Source organism: Petaurus breviceps, unplaced genomic scaffold (genome assembly GCF_028583685.1).
Source record: "Petaurus breviceps papuanus isolate PSGF00001 unplaced genomic scaffold, PetGlider_PUasm1.0 90919, whole genome shotgun sequence".
In the NCBI taxonomy this organism is placed as follows: Eukaryota; Metazoa; Chordata; class Mammalia; order Diprotodontia; family Petauridae; genus Petaurus; species Petaurus breviceps.
This window is the reverse complement of record NW_027187378.1, coordinates 20,871,408-20,888,472: the sequence shown is the minus strand read 5'-3', so window position 1 is coordinate 20,888,472 and position 17,065 is coordinate 20,871,408. Positions and strand designations below refer to the sequence as shown.

At 38.6% G+C, this 17,065-nt stretch overlaps 1 protein-coding gene across 2 annotated transcripts in view; it reads left to right on the top strand.

The window, feature by feature from the left end:
* TTL (tubulin tyrosine ligase) overlaps window positions 1–16,344 on the top strand; it is a 48,333-nt gene extending 31,989 nt beyond the window's left edge. The window contains exons 6-7 of one of the 2 annotated variants that reach the window (XR_011165975.1): window positions 5,487–5,617; window positions 9,085–9,206. Coding sequence is in view for 1 of the 2 variants with exons in the window: in XM_069075555.1 (XP_068931656.1) it covers window positions 9,085–9,228; window positions 14,490–14,604 (259 nt within the window). In the remaining variant the exon portion in view is untranslated. Of the gene's footprint in view, window positions 1–5,486; window positions 5,618–9,084; window positions 9,229–14,489 lie in introns of those variants that run through there. The other variant, XM_069075555.1, reaches the window with a different exon arrangement.
* Window positions 16,345–17,065: the final 721 nt, after the last annotated feature.

Below are 17,065 nucleotides of genomic sequence, written 5' to 3'. Positions count from 1 at the left end.
AAATCCAAAACTGGATGACTGACTACCTGTAGACAGGATTCACACATCAAAATAGGACATTGAACTAGGTGGTTTCTAAGGTCCTTTTCGATGTTTGAATTCTAAGGGAGAGCAAATAATAAGGTGGTTGGCTTGATGGAAATAAAACACCCCCAAATCCAGCTTTGTCTTTCAGGCTAACATACATTTTCAGCCTTTGCCTGCTGCTGTCCCACTGAATGTGAGAATGTAAGAAAACAGACATGTGCATATTAAGGATATGGTACGCTGGGTGAAACAAAGGAAGCTTACAGTCATATACAAGCTGCTCATATTAAGTTGTTCTTGGGTTTGGATTTTTAAAATAGTGTAGCATAAATATCTTCCCCCCATTATCCCCAGGGGAAAGACATAATTTTTTTAAATGAGCAAAATCTTTGTGCCTTAACATCTGAAATACTTTAACTCTTTAAATAAGAATTTTAAAATCCAGTGTTTTCTGTCAGCAAATCAAAAACTCTTTCTAGGGGAAAGAGCAAAATCATAAATTATCTATCCTCAAGGAAGTCAGACTTATAGGGAATAATTCCTTTTCAAAACAACCCTCATTTGATTTGACCATCCTTATAGTTATTGCCAAATATCTCTCTTCCCTTTCTTATCTAAATTCAAGCATTCTGTACTACATGCATCTATTTTTCTCTCACTTCTTTCAAAGCCCTCTTTAATCTGGCTTTGACCTCATCATTGAACTGAAATTACCCTCTCCAGAATCACCAGTGATCTCTTAATGGTAAATTCTAATGACCTTTTCTTAATCCTGTAGCTCCTGGAGGGAGGGTCAGTATTTTTGATCTTCTTTATATCTCCAGTTCTTAACTAAGTGCCTGACTCTTAGTAAGCACTTAAATGCTTACTGTGAAGTCCTGAAACATATTTGGTGATGAAAAGTTGATGCTTCTAAAGCTTTAATTTACTGTATGTTTAAATATGACAATCATATTAGAACATAACCATAAATAAAATATATTCAGTAGTCTGAGGTCAGTAAGTTTTTGTTATATTATTCAGTCCTGTATAAGAGTGAATTTCGGAACGGCTAGGTGGCACAGTGAATAGAGCACTGGCCCTGGAGTCAGGAGGAACTGAGTTCAAATCCGGCCTCAGACACTTAACACAAAAAAAAAAAACCTAGCCATGTGACCTTGGGCAAGTCACTTAATCCCAATAGCCCTCCAAAAAAAAAAAAGAGTGAATTTCATTTCCCAGTGACCTGGGAAGACTGAAATCTCTCCGATTTTAACTAAATCTTACCTACTGTAGAATGCTACCTAGGCTATATTATTTGACCTCCTCCCCGCCCCCCCGCCAATTTTTAGTATCACACATTAAAATACCAAGAAATTTGCATTTTAAGGAGTTGCTCATGTAAGGACAATCCCTAAGTAATTGGAGCCTTTTACATTTTCTGTTGGAGCATAATATAAAAAGTGGCTGTGGTAGTTTCATGAATTCTTTTAAAAGCACTTTAAAATTCTTGTTTTTCCAAATATTTTAAGGTCCTCTCTAGACCTTTCTGCTCTTATAACTTACACAACTCTAAAAAGGTCAAAATTATACCTGGTCTCAATTTTTTTTTCTTTTTGGAGGGGCAGTTGGGGTTAAGTGACGTGTCCAAGGTCACACAGCCAGTTTTTGTGTTAAGTGTCTGAGGCCAGATTTGAACTCAGGTCCTCCTGACTCCAGGGCTGGTGCTCTATTCACTGCACCACATAGCCACCCCCCTCATTTTTTTTTTAAATATACATATCTAAAATAATTAGGTTCAGCCAGTTTGGATGATATTCCTAGAAAATGAAAGGATTATCTTTAAGTCAAAATATTCCAAATTAGTGCCTACTTAAGGAAAAACCAAGTTAACTTAAGTTTCCCTGTGTCATTTAGAATTATAAATCTGTTTGCTGTCTTTACAAAGCTTCATTCATATATAATGTTCAGACATATTGTTGGCTTTGTGTCTCATATTTTATTGCCTCTCCAGTTAGATTCAGTAAACATTTGTTAAAGACCTATTATATACATAGCCTTGTGCTGAGTTCTGTGGAGATAGAAAATTTTCAAATTTTTAATTTCATCCAGTCTGTTTGAACAGTCTATTTGCTAAAGGACTACCCATTACAGCCTTTTCCAATCCCATTTCTCAATCTAGTGCAGGGGTGCGAAACCTGCACCCTCAAGGCCACATGTGGTCTAGTGCATTCCTCTTGGAATCTCCATTTTGTGCAGAGGTCCAGGACAGCCTTCATTCCCCTCCTAGTCTTATGTCTGGCTTTTAGCCTTCAAACCCTTCCCCTAGAGCATCATCTATTATTATCATAAAGAGGATGAGCCTTTTTAGACTTCAATTTAAGTTATGTATTGGCTAAAATTATCATTCATTGACTAGAACATGAATCCCAAACTCCTCTGTAGGGTAATATATGCCCCACACCTGAGTTCTTGCTGAGTTCTTAAAGTAGCATAACTTTCAGTCACAGCTAATCTGTCAAGTATAATGCAATGTTTTAGAAAAAAGATTTCCTTTGCATGTGAGAATATTTAGATTTTCCAGAATTTCTAAGTTGGAAAGGACCTCAAAGGCCATCTAATTCAACCCTACCTGAAAAAGAACACTCTTTACAACCTATTCTACTGGTGGTCCTCCACTTTTGCTTAAAGACCTCCAGTGTTTTCTGAAGCAGCCCATTCCACTTCAGGATAGCTCTAACTACTAAGAACTTTTTCCTTACCTCAAACCTAAATTTTTCTTTTTGCAACTTCCCTCCATGGCTCCTTAATTTTGCCCTTTTGGACCAAACAGAGCAAATTAGCTTGTTCTACCAGAGGATGTGAGATTTACTGGGTTAATTTAGAGTAGAGTATATTTTCATTCTCATTTAAGGAAGAGGACTCCAGATGAGCATTCTTGAACAGCATTACAAATAAGGAATGGTGTTGTCATTGGGCTTAGGCTTTAATAGCATGGTGCCTTTCTCACTGTTGCTGTTTATTACATTTGTCCTTAATATGACTTCTGAGCCCTAGGTTTGTAGTTATGATGGTCCTTAAAACTTATTATGAAATTGTGGCGAATTGTATTTCAAGCCTGAAGAATTCACTCTTACGTTACGTCATGTGAACAATATCAAATATCAAATGAACAAAAGTTCGTAATGTGTAATCATAGGTAAAAAAGTTGAATTGGATTGTGATACAAAGTTATGGTAAAAATGGGATCATGGATCTCCAGTTTGTAAAGGACCTTAGAAGTCATCTATCCCAAACCCTTCATTTTACAAATGAGGAAATTGAGGCCCAGAAAGGGTAAGTGACTTGCCCAAGGTCACACTGTTGGTAACAGCTGGAATTCAGACTCCAGTCTTGTGACTCCAAGTTCAGCATTCTTTCCATTTTATGATAATGTTTCCCAACTTTGGTAAGGAAATAGGCCCAAAAAAGTTTAAGTATTTGCCCATGGTTGTACAGCTAAAAACTGGCTGGGACAGGATTTGAACCCAGGTCTTCCTGACTGCATTCCAGTTCTTTCTAATATTATTCTAATCTAATATTGTTCTAAGCTAATAATAACCTTTCTAAAACAAAGTCAACTGGCCACAAGTACCAAAGAAAATAAACTAGGAGAAGCTATTTAATTTAAGGGATTAACCACTCCCAGCATAGTCTGACAATTGCAAAAAAAATCCAACAGGATTGTCACTTCCTTATTTCTAGACACCGTACCTGTCTTCCTACCAAAGGTATTGTGGCCACCCTAACACAGTATTGGCTCATATCAAGCTTTCAGTCCACTAAAGCTTCCAAATCTTTTTTCAGACAAATTGCTCTCTAGCCATGCCTTTCCATCTTGTGTTTGTAAAGTTGATTGTTTGAACCCAAGTGAAAATCTTTACTTATATCCCTACAAAATTTCATCCCACTCACTTCAGCCCAAATGTCTTCTCTATCAAGGTTTTTTTTTAATGTCATGACTATCATCCAGTGTGTGAAGCTATCCCTCTCCAACAGTATACTAGATAAAGCTTGATTTACAGGCTCTGGACTTCTCTTAGTTTACAAAGGTTCTGAATATGTTAAGGTTGTTATTTGATTTTATGTTGAGCCTTAAGACCAAACTGTTGACAGTAATTTATAGCTGACAGCGTTCTGTAAAGCATCTTCAGAACCAATCATTGATCATGTGTCTTGGAGAAGAGAATGGGCAAATATATTTTGGCTATTCTCCTGTGGGAGGTTTTTAACTTGGTATAAAATACAACAGACTTGTTGTTAAGCCAATTGGTAGGTGATATTGGAGGCCATCTTCTTCAGGAAAACATTTAAGATTTAGATTTTTGTTACACCAATTAGTTGATACATATGCTTTTCTTGGTTGAATTTTTTTTTTAATTCTCTGGTTATGAACACACTGTAGACCATCTGATTCAGTAGTATGAACTGAGATCCTGAAATTTAAAGACCCTAGGCTCAAATTGAAATCCTGTTTAATTTTGTTGCTAGGTACATGTCACTTGCTATTATGGCTCACTTAGTCTTTTTCACAAACACCAATTCTACATTGCTTGGGAACAAATGACCTGGGTAGCCATGCTATCTTTTTTTTTAAGCTTTTTTTTTTTGGAGGGGGGAGGGCAGGGCAGTTGGGGTTAAGTGACTTGCCTAAGGTCACACAGCTAGTAAGTGTGTCAAGTATCTGAGGTCGGATTTGAGCTTAGGTCCTCCTGATTCCAAGGCCAGTGCTCTATTCACTGTGCCACCTAGCTGCCCTGGTAGCCATGCTATCATGACCTAATCTGGCAAGTTCCTCAAAGACATGTATAACACTGCTATCAGCGAGAAGTCATCTATCCAAAGGCTTTGCAAAAGATCTAAAATTAGTTCATTGCCACCACCCTCCTTCTCCAACAATTGAAGAATTTATATTCCTAGAAATAAATTTTAAATGTTTCAGGTTCTGAGAAATAGTTCTTAAATGGCAGTACAATCACATCAATTCCATTAAAAAAAAAAAAACATTTATTTAGTAGTTAGTATATGCAAAACATGGTGCTTATACCCTGGGAAAAATTCAAAGTCTAGATAAAATGCAGTTCCTGCCCTCACGGAGCTTAAAAATAACACAAGTATGGACAACAATACATGATATCACATAGGGAGAACACAAGAAAAGCACAAGCAAATTTATAAATGGTAGAAAATCTTTGAAAATGGGATGTGGAGCTGGAGAGAGAAGGTTGCCGCCCTCTCCCAGCTAGCCCCTACACACAAAGGGGAGACCGGCATAATTAGATTAAGATGCTCAGACATCTTGACTGAATTCCAAAACATGTCCAGTTCTCCTTTATTTGATTAAATTCAACAAACATTTATTAAGCACTTACTATATCTTTTCCTTGCCTGTTATGTATTAGCTGCTTACTAAATATTTGTTGAATATATGTTTGGGACAGGCAATACAGATGGTCAAGGAATTGGGTCCAGAGTTGAACAGGAGGACAAGAACTGGTTTGCCTTGGGGAGGGCAGGCTGGTTTGCCTTTGGGAAATGGCAAAGCTCCTTTACTGGCCCCAAAGCTTCTCAGGTAAGCAAATGCCCATATTTTTAATTCCAACATTCTGCCAGCATTGCTATGTGGTCCTAGACATGGAATACAACTGTTTCTAAAGAATTAATTCTGATTACTGCATAAAGGGCATTGGGGATAAGTTCCTAGTGAATGTGAACAGGCAGCAACTTATAAACAGTAAGGACTTCTGTTTACAATATATCCTCAAGGGGCATGTCCTCCAATGATGCCCTTGAGGTGTCAGGACATAGACATCTAGCATGTGCAGTGGACTCCCCTGTGACCAACTTATGGAAGGACATGGACAGAAGTCACACAGGATCCGCAGGCATGGAGAGGGTGTCATCTGCATCATTAATAGGAACTCATGAATGTATGCGATCACAGATGCATTTGAGTATGTGCAGGAAGCCAGGTTTGGGGGATAAAACCACAATAATCTATATGAGGGTGTAGCAGCAAGCACCCCAAGCGTCCTCAGGGTTTGCAGCTACCACAGGTTCTTGGATCTGCTTTGTTAAAGGAAAGCAACTCAAAATGGGTTACCAAGCTTACTTTAATCAGTCAGACATATATCGTTTACCTTGTTCGGGAGAAAAGGTCAGCACCCTGAACCTCAAAGTATACAGGCATAATTATCAAGACATTAACAGATCAAGTAGACAGCTTTCCAAACTGTCCAACCATTACATCCATACCCAGTCAACATCTGGGTTTTTCAAAGCCGGGGGACTCTCAATAACGGCTTCCCAGAATTCAGATCAAATCACAGAACACTTCTCAAAGTGAGTCCCAAAACAAAGCTACACATCAGGGCTTATATAGCCTTCTCCTGGCTCAGAGAATGTAACAACCTTATTGACTCACTGGCCAATCAAGAAGTATCTACTGAAAAACAAGCCTCCCTCCCCAGGCTTCAGGTGCATTTTAGCCTAGGGGCAGGGAAGATCTTCCAAATTTGCATTCCCATTACAGAGGGATAGCAAGTAAGAAGTGCTAGTTGAGAAGAGTAGAACCAGGAGAAATTTGCACACAATTACAGACACAACATATGTGTGATGACCAACTTTGATAGACTGGACTCTTCTCAGCAATGCAGTGATATAAGTCAATCCCAAAAGACTCATGATGGAGAGAAATATGTGCATCCAGAGAAAGAACTAGAAAGAACTAAGTTTATATCCAAGTGGAAGCAAAATACCTGATCTTTTTCCTTCTCTTATTTGGTTTTATGTCCTCTTTACCATTTTTCATTCCAGCTAGTACAATCCATAACCTGACTAATGTATAATGTGAAAGTATTTACAGATCCTATACTTGACTATAAGCTGCCGTGGGGGGGAGGGGAGGGAGGGGGACAAAATGTGAAACTCAAGGAATTGTGGAATTGAATCCTGTAAACTAAAAGGAAACAAACAAATTAATTAAAAAAAAAAGTGCTAGTAACTGGGTATATGAGGAAAGATTTCCTCTAGGAAGTAGTTCCTAAGCTGAGCCTTGAAGGAAGCTAAGGACTCAGACAGAGAGATTTAAAAATCAAGGATAACTTTCCATTTATTCCTATTAAAATATCTTATTTGATTTGATCCAATGTTTTAGTCTGTTGAAATCTTTTTGGTTTCTGACTTTTTTACCCATTGTGTTATCCTTCCCAACATTGTGTCACCTTCTGATTTGTTAAGCTTTCCATCTGTATCTTCATCCAAATTATAAAAATGTCAACTATCATAATCCCAGCAATATAAGATGTGTTAGGGGCAGCTAGGTGGTGCAGTGAATAGAGCACCGGCCCTGGAATCAGGAGGACCTGAGTTCAAATCTGGTCTCAAACACAATACAAAAACTAGCCATGTGACCTTGGGCAAGTCACAACCCCAACTTCCCTCCCAAAAAGCAAATATATATATATATATAAAAGATGTGTTAATTATCACAATCCCAATCAATATGCTGAGGATATAAAAATGAAAATGAAACAGTCTCTGTCCTCAGGGAGCTTGCATTCCACTGAGGGGTACGTGTAGACAGATATGCTTATGTGCTACTGGGGTTCTGTATTTTTTTTTCCCCAATGGGTGGAAGTGGGAGGCAGGAGGAAAATCAATGCTCGATATTTGAAAAAATAACATGAATGTTTTAAAAAGTAATTTACAAAGGAGAAAAAAATGATAATTGAAAAAATTTTAAAACAAAGCCAATGGGGGGGGGAGAACTAGTGAGGATTAAGAAAGGTTTCATGTATATAGTGGCACCTGAGCTGAGCTTTGAAGGGAACTAAATATTCTGAGAATGTGGAGATGAAGCAGAGACTTCCAGGCATAAGGGATAGCCTGTGGTTAGGCATGGAGGTAAGATATGGAATGTTGAATTCACGGGACAGTTACTGATGCAGTTTGGCTGAAATACAGAGTACATAGTGAAGAGTAATATACATTTTAGAAATGTAGGGTGGAGCCAGATTGAGCTTTTTTGTTTGTTTCTGTAATTACTGGCAAAGAAATATCACTTCAGTCATGGTTGAACACATTGGTAATTTCAGGATTTGGGGGGGAAAATATTGGTTGATTGGTTCTCTCTAAATATCTGACAGTACCTAACTGTGGAATAGTAAATAGAGATGAAGGGTGGCACAGTGGACAGAGTACTGGACTTGGAGTCAAGAAAATTCTGGTTTGAATCTGGCCTCTGGTTCTTCACTTAACCTTGATGTCAAAGGAGGGTGATAATGATCTTTATAGTACCTGCCTCACAGGGTGGCTGTGGGGGTCAAATGAGATGAAGCACTGGCAAACCTTGAAGCATTACATAAATTATTAAGAAATATGGAGAACACTTCTAATGATCATTTCTGTTAACCCTTATTAAGCTAGAATTCTTAATGTAAAATCTTCCTCAAACACTTAATATTTGCCTACCTGCCAAAATCCAATGGGGCAGCTAGATGGGGCAGCTTGGTGGAGCAATGGATAGAGAGCCAAACCTGGAGTCAAAAGGACATCCTCCTGAGTTCAAATCTGGCCTCAGACACTGAACTACCTGTGTGACCCTGGGCAAATCACTTAACCCTGCTTGTATCATTTTCCTCATCTGTAAAATTATCTGGAGAAGGAAATGGCAAACCACTCCAATGTCTTTGCCTAGAAAAACCCAAATGGGGTCACAAAGAGTCAGACACAGCTGAAATGACTAAGCAATACAACAGAAATTTAAGCTTTCCTTAAAACAGTTAGGTGGCACAATGAATTGAAGTACTGAGCTCAGGAAGATCTGAATTCAAATGTGAACTCAGACACTTACTGTGTGACTATTTCCTTAGGTATAAAGTGGGGATAATAATGGCACCTCCCTCCAAAGAATGTTGTTAAGGATCAAATGAAATGATCTTTGTAAAGTGCTTAGCACAGCACCTAGCACATAATAGACGTTTGGTAAAATGCTTGTTTCCTTCCTTACTGAATTCCTTTTATTTTTCAATTTTACAGAAGCTGCCTTATGTGTATAGAGCCTGCAATCAGCACCAAACACCTTCACTACCAGAGTTTCCAGCTCTTTGGCTTTGACTTCATGGTGGATGAGGAGCTGAAGGTCTGGCTCATTGAAGTCAATGGGGCTCCCGCATGTGCCCAGTAAGCCAGCCCCAGATATTACATTTTGCCTTCTTTGGGAAAGATTTATATTAGATTCTTATATGATTTTCCCCCTCATTCAGCAGGTATTTAGTAAATACCTACTATGTGCTCAGCACTGTGTGAGATGCTTTGGGGAATAAAAAAGAAGCATATAATAATTATGATAGGTTCCATTTATATAGTCCTTTAAGGTGCATAAAATGATCTCCCCACCACAACTCAGCAAGGTAGGTAGGATGAGTATCATCATTCCTATTTTACAGATAAGGAAACTGAGACTCAAAGAGCTCATACAACCAATAATTTTCAAATTCCAAGTCCAGTTTTCCTTCTTTTTTTGCCATGCTGCCAATTATAACTTCACAATCTAGCTGGGGAGAAAGAACAAGCTATACAAAAAAAAATCAACTAAAAATACATGGCAATAATTGGATGAATACCACCATTAAGTGGTACAGACAGTAAATCACATAGGCTTCAGAAAGAGGCGTGAAGCGTCAGGAACATTAAATTTGTTACAAAAAAGTGAAGAGGATCATAGGGGAAACCCCAGGAGGATAACACAACATGACTAAAGGAATAGAACTGAGAATGAATTAGGTCTGTTCTCAGAACTATAAGTAGCCATATTTGCTATTTGGTGTTGTAGAGGAATGGTAGAAATTAGGACTGGAAAATAGGTTTGGGAAAGCTGTTGGAAGGCCTTGAAACTAAGTCATTTGCCTTTTCTCCTATAAGCAGTGAAGAACCACTAAAGCTTTTTGAACATGAGCATGAAATTATAAAAACATATAGGAAGACCTGCTGGTGGTGTCAGGCAGATCAAAAGGAGGGTCCCTCCCCCAACTTTAGGAAGTAATTTTAATGTTTCAGAGGGTCCTGAGACAATACTGTGCTTTAAAAGGACAACAATAGGTAAATCATTTCGTCAAGGGCCAAAACTCAGCCCCTCATTTGGTTTTTTTGGTTTTGGGGGGCGGTGTTGTTACATTTTAAGTTCTGGGGTGGCCCCTTCTCTTCCTCCCAACCCCACACTAGAGAAGACCAACATATATGAAACCATACAATACATACTTCCATACAGTAGTTTTTTCTCTGGAGGTAGATAGCTTCTTTTTTCATAGGTCCTTTGTAGTTGATTTGAATATTCATATTACTTAGAATAACTTAGTCATTCACAGTTACTCTTCAGACAATATTGCTGCTACCATTACACAATGTTCTCTTGATTCTCATTTCACTCTTCATTATTTCATGCAAGTTTTTACATGTTTTTCTAAAATCAACCTGTGTTCCATCACAATCATATACTACAACTTATTCATCCATTCCTCAATTGATGGACATCTTCTCAATTTCCAATTCTTAACCACAACAAAGACAAGTGCTTCGAACATATAGATTCTTTTCTTTTTTCCCTGTTCACCTTGGGAAACAGACCTAATTGGATCAGTTAACAGTTCCAGGGGTGGCTAGGTGGTGCAGTGAATAGAGCACCTGCCCTGGAGTCAGGAGTACCTGAGTTCAAATCTGGCCTCAGAAACTTAACACTTACCAGCCATGTGACCTTGGGCAAGTCACTTAACCCGAATTGCCCAGCCTTCCCCCCTCCAAAAAGAAAAAAAAACCAGTTCCACCAACAATACATTAGTTTTTCCACATCCCCCCCAAAATTTGTCATTTCCCCCTTATATTATTTTAGCAAATCTGATAGGTGTGATATGGCATCTCAAAGTTGTTTTAACTTGAATTTCTCTCATCAATAATGGCTTAGAGCATTTTTTCATATGACTATATATAGCTTTGATTTCTTCTTCCAAAAGCTACCTGTTCATATCCTTTGACCATTTAACAATTGAGGAATGACTCATATTCTTGTGAACTGGACAAAGTTCTTTATATATTTGAGATATGAGGCCTGTATCTGACACTGCCTGTAAAATTTTTTTCCCCAATTTTCTGCTTTCCTTCTAATCTTGGCTACATTGATTTTATTTGTACAAAAGCTTTTTAATGTAATCAAAATTATTCATTTTATATCTCACAATGCTCTGTCTCTTGTTTATTCATAAATTCTTTTCCTATCCATAAATCTGATAGGACAGCCCCTCATTTGTTTGGATAACCTTGAAAAACAGACTCCCAAGGTTAGAAGGGCCCTCAGAGTCTCTGTAGTTCAACCCAAACCTAAATTCCTTTTCCTTCATACCCAGCACATGAGAATTAATGAGATTTTGCCTGGAGATCTTGTATGAAGAGGAATACCACTGGAGTACTCTACTACATCCCAATGCAATGCATTTTGATCTTGATTAGTTGTAATTATTGATAATTTTTTCCTTACATCACACCTAAGTTTATCTCTTTGTAACTTCTACACCCTGACCTCAGCTCTGAATTCTCCAAAGAAAATCTGATCCAACAACATGACAGCCCTTTAAATACCTGAAGACCACTATCATGTTCATCATGTTCCCTTTCTATCTTCTTTTCACTAGACTAACTGTCCAGTTCCTTAAGCCAGTCCTCTTTTAATATGAACCTGAAACCCTTCAACAGCCTAGCTGTCCTCTTTACTCTCTCCAGCTTATCACTGGTCTTCCTAAAATGTGATTCTCAGAACTGAACACATTGCTTCACATGAGGTTTGACCAGGGCAGAGGACAAGAAGACCATCATCTTCCTGGATGCCATGCCTCTCATAATGCAATCTCAAGTCACATTAGCATTTTTGGTTGCTTCATCATATTCAGATCACATGAGCTTACAATGCACTAAAATCCTACTAAAATCTACTTCAGATGAACCTTGATCTAGCCCATACCTCGTTCTTGTATTTGTGAAATTGATTTTTTAAACCCGATTTTAAGTCTCTCCACTCACCCCTATTAAATTGCCTCTTGACAGATTCACATTAATATTCTGATATCCTCGGCCAGGGTTCTGGACCTTCCTCTGATGCACACAGGCCATGCAAGTTTGGACAAATTACTTGACTTCTCAGTGTCCCAGACAACTCAGTTATTAAGTCTCAGAACACTCGCTGATCCACACTGATAGAGGAAACTTCTTCACTAAGTAGTTTCCCTATAATGTTGAAATTACAGATCTGACAACCCCCCCCCAAAAAAATTGAGGGCATAAAATTAAATATGTTAAAAGCATGGACTAATAATTAATGTTGCCATGAGCATAAGGGAAGCATAGCATGTGATCCACTCTCCAGTCCCAGCTCCAGTTCCTGACTCCTAAAAGGTTTGGCTTCCTGTCTATTACTCACTGCCATGCTTTCTTAGTCTACACTTCCTAAGCAGGTTCTTTTATGAAGAAAAGGCAGATCTAAAGATATTAACTCATTTCTCACAATTTCTCTCTCTCATGCACCCATAAATTAGCTCAACCATACACAGCAGCAAGCACCCTAGCATACCCAGAATGGCTGCTAGCACAGGTTCTTTGTTCTGCTTTTCTTAAGGAAAGCAACTTAAAAAAGGTTAACAATCTTACTTTAATCAAACTTATATCATTTGCCTAGTTCAGGGGGAAAAGTCAGCACCCTGAACTTCAGAGAATAGAAACAGAAGTTGCAAGCAGGCAAAAATCACACACAGAGAAAATAACACAGTTCAACAGACTGGGCTTTTAGCTATCTGACCATCACATACATACAGTTAGTTACCAGAGAGAGAAGCACCAAGATCTTGCTTTTCAAAGCCAGGGGGCTCAACTGCTGCCCAGAGTCTCATCTGGCCAAATCACCCAACTCTTCCCAAAGTGAGCCCCAAAAGAAAACCTCACCTCAGAGGTAATATATAGCCTTCTCCAGGGTCAGAGAACATCCAAACCCTCGTGACCCACTGCCTAAATACAAATAAAAAGGTAACAAGGTGTGGGCCTTCCTGAAAAACAAACCTCCCTTTAAGCAAGCTTCTCCTGTTGGGCTCCATTCCACCCCTCAGCAAACTCCTCCCACCATAGGCTCCATGTGACCACATTCAGCCTAGTAGGGGAGAGAGTATATTTTCAAATCAGGGAAGGTCTTCAGATTCTGTTAGGGTTATTAAAGGGCAGGAAATATCTTCAAATTCTCTTACCATTACCCCATACTAATCCAATTTTACTCATTTTGCATTTCCTCTTTTCATCATCTCTGGAAAAATGCTTTCTTTTTAGCTATAGTTCATAACAAGCAACTCAGAACACCAAAGAGGTTTTGTTTTGTAAAAGGTTTCAACATTTTGACATGTCATGGAAAAGTTGAGTTTCTAGAGTCTTCCTAGCAGTGCTGGTGACTTAGTAAACTATCCCAGAATTGCTTGTCGATTGGATAACAAATCTCTTTGTTGCTGCCATTACCTTGCCTCCCTCCTGCCATTACCTTGTCTCCCTCTGAAGCAAAGCAATTAGAGTTTTGTTAAGCTATGCTTGATGTTATCATGGTTAGGGAGCTGGATTTGGATTCAGAGGCCTGAGTTCAAACCAAAACTCTGCCATATATGCCATCTTATATAACCTTGAACCAGCCTCTCAACCATTGTATTTAACTGTTCATCAATGTTAATTGCCCTCTTGTTAAGCTGTAAGCTATCTCCACCTGTTGCAGTCTCGGTGCCTTAATTCAGTTCCCAATAGGTAACTTTTCTCTTCTTTTCCATTAAGTAAACCTGTTTTGTTCTGGCAACTAGGATATCCTCAGAGCACTAATTTTTAGTTATTGCCTTTTCCATACCCCTTCCTTGTCCTCTTGGCATCTTTTAAAAACCTCAGGCTACTCATATGTAAAATGAAGGAGTTGAACCAGAGAACTTCTAAAGCCCCTTCTTTTCAAAAACTGAGATCTCATGATAACGTGGGCACACAGAAAGTGACAAGCAGACAAATTATGTTAGAGTCCTGCACTTAGTGTCCCAGGCACTAAACAACCCTTCACTCAGTAGATCAAAGTAAATGTCAATTTCCCAAGTACTTTATGAAGATGATTGAATAAATGTGTTGAGTTTGCACTAGAAACTGGTACCTAAAATCAAATCAGAGCGCAGTTGGAGGATGCTGATTTACCCATACCCTAATTCACGTGTATCATGACCATTCTGCTTCTGCCAAAGCCGGGATAGGAAGTCATTTTTGTAGGTGGGCTGGGGACAAAAGGGTAAGAAAAAGCATGGTACACTTGTTTTTCTTATGAACACATTTAACGATTATTTCTCTCTGTTTCTATCTGCCTGTCTCTCTACCTCTGTCTCTGCCTCTCATTTTAGGAAACTTTATGCAGAGCTTTGCCAAGGTATAGTAGATATAGCCATATCCAGCGTCTTTCCTCTCGCTGACACAGTGCAAAAGCAGAACCAACAGGCTACATTTATCAAGCTATGATGAAGAGATGATCAAAGCAATACATAGGAGAGAACTGCCGCACATTGGGCTTTTGGGGGGCAGGAGGGAGGGTAAGTGGGGGGACAGAGATTATTGGATTGTTTGAGATCATGCCAAAAAATGGGAGAGAAGTGGATTTTTTTATCTGCAAAGGAAGAAGAAAATAAAAACAAATACTTTCAAAGAGAATCCAAGATGAGCCAGAGGTGCTCAGAATGTTTCACCAGACTCTGCTCTAAACACAGCTCATACAACTTTTGAAAACTGAAGCAAATCTCTCTGCAAGGACAGCAAAATATTACTTTAAAAAAAATGAGGATTCAACAATTTTATGTTCTCATCCTTTTTGAAAAAATATCTTATTTTTACTAATAAGGCAACTTTGTGAACAGCATCTCTCTTCCTCAGGGACCCAGTGAAGCTTGGTCCTTTTGTTAATGTGTAAGTTCTTTCCACCTGCTGCAGTCTTAGTGCCTTAGCTCAGTTCCCAATAGGTAACTCTTCTATTCTTTTCCATTAAGAAAACCTGTCTTGCTCTGGGAACTAGGAACTGCTCAGAGCATTAATTTTTGGTTACTGACTCTCCCGTACCTCCTTTATTGTGCCCTGTCCTAGCATCTGTTGAAAACCTGAAAGGAACAAACACCAACAGTCCTGAGCTTAGAAAGAGGATTCAAGCTAAGAGATGAAGAAGTTTCCTAATAAGATTAGGATCAGTTGTCTGTTAGAATTTCCATCATGGGGAAATGAAAAAGTATTGAAATCATTTCAATCTGATCTATGGGTTTAAGGAAAATTAATTTAACTCTTAGTGCTAATTTTTTTAAAGTTATCTACCTTTCTCCCTATCCCCCACTTGACTAACACCAGTAATGAGCAAAAAATAGCATCTTTTTTATTTCTTACCAGGTTGGGTATGTTGAGATCTGATTTGTTTTATAAACCTACTTAAAATCTTTATTTTAAAATAACTTATTGAAGTGCATTATCAAGATCCCGTTTTAATGATTTTCTTTTGAAATTTTTTTAAAACTTCCCTCTCTCATTAATGTTTTCTGCACTTTGAAGAATAGGCATCCTTCTCCCCAGTGAATTTGTTCCTATTCTTACAACATGCCCCTGAATTTCCAGCTCCCCTATCCATGGCCTTTCCTATGTCTCTTCCTCCCTGGGCACTCACTATGCATTGTTCAGTCAGCCCTGGCTATCTATCTACTTGTGCTGCAAAGCATTGTGGGAACTGCTGGTGGTGGTTGGCATGTCACCCAACTGGAGCAGTCTCCTTTGGGGAAAAAAAAAGGGCTGCTTTCAAAAGTCCATGTGGCACATAAAGGATTTTTCCCTGCCAGTCTCTCCTCCCCACCTTACTCTTTTCCCCCTTTTAAGTTAGATGCATTTTGGATTTATAAATCTGACTGTGTCCCTTTTTATGTTTCCTCTCATTGGAGGACACATCAGGAGACCAAATGAGTAGCAGGTTGGAAGTTTTTAGATATTTGTCTTTAATGTGTCATCATTCATGCACTTAGAATGTCAGGTAGGGATAAAGACTAGCAAAGAGACCTTTGGATGGCATTCAAGAAATGAAAGTCAGGCTTCTGCAAATGGCCTGATAAGAAAATGCCCCTCCTCTTACAGCAATATGAAATGGTTTTTCCACAGCCGTAGTGCAGTGTTAGGTCTGAGGCACGCTGTATCTCTCTTTCATTCTTGGCACAATAAAACAAACTCTACAATTAAGTTTGGTTTGTTTTGTTTTTAAGTAGCAGAATTTGAACGCATGATGCTGAAATATTGCATTCAAAAGGAACAAGAGTTATCTGATAGAAGGAGTGATGTTCAGCATTCAGCAATGGCATGTTTACTGAATTGCTTGGAATATGGCCTGATTGGGTTCATTCTCATGGAGATTTGGGATTCAGAAACCAGTCACCCACTGGTTTAAAGATAATGAAATACTTGTATTCTGGAGAGAAAAAAAATCAGTCCTAATAAAAAGTATATCTTGGAGGCTATAAAGTAGCTGTTTGATTAAGTGTTTGAACCTGAGATAACTAGCTGGCATTTTGTGGGAGAAGGGAATGTAGGCAACTTGGGGTTTATTTATTTATTTATTTATTCATTCATTCATTCATTTATTTACTTACTTGCTTTTAGTTTACAACATTGTTCCACAAGCTTATGTGGCCAACTTCTAAGATGTCCTTGTAAAGTCTTAAACTGGCCCTTCATCTTTAACTCTTCTTTCTTCGAAGTGGTCATAGTAATGAAGCATGTCTTGTACAGCATCACAAGAGTGGACACCAGAACAAGTACTGATATAGTTCTCTAAATTTTGTGTTTTCAATTAACAAATTATTCTCTCTCTCTCTCTCTCTCTCTCTCTCTCTCTCTCTCTCTCTCACACACACACACACACACACACACACACACACACACACACACACACACACACACACAC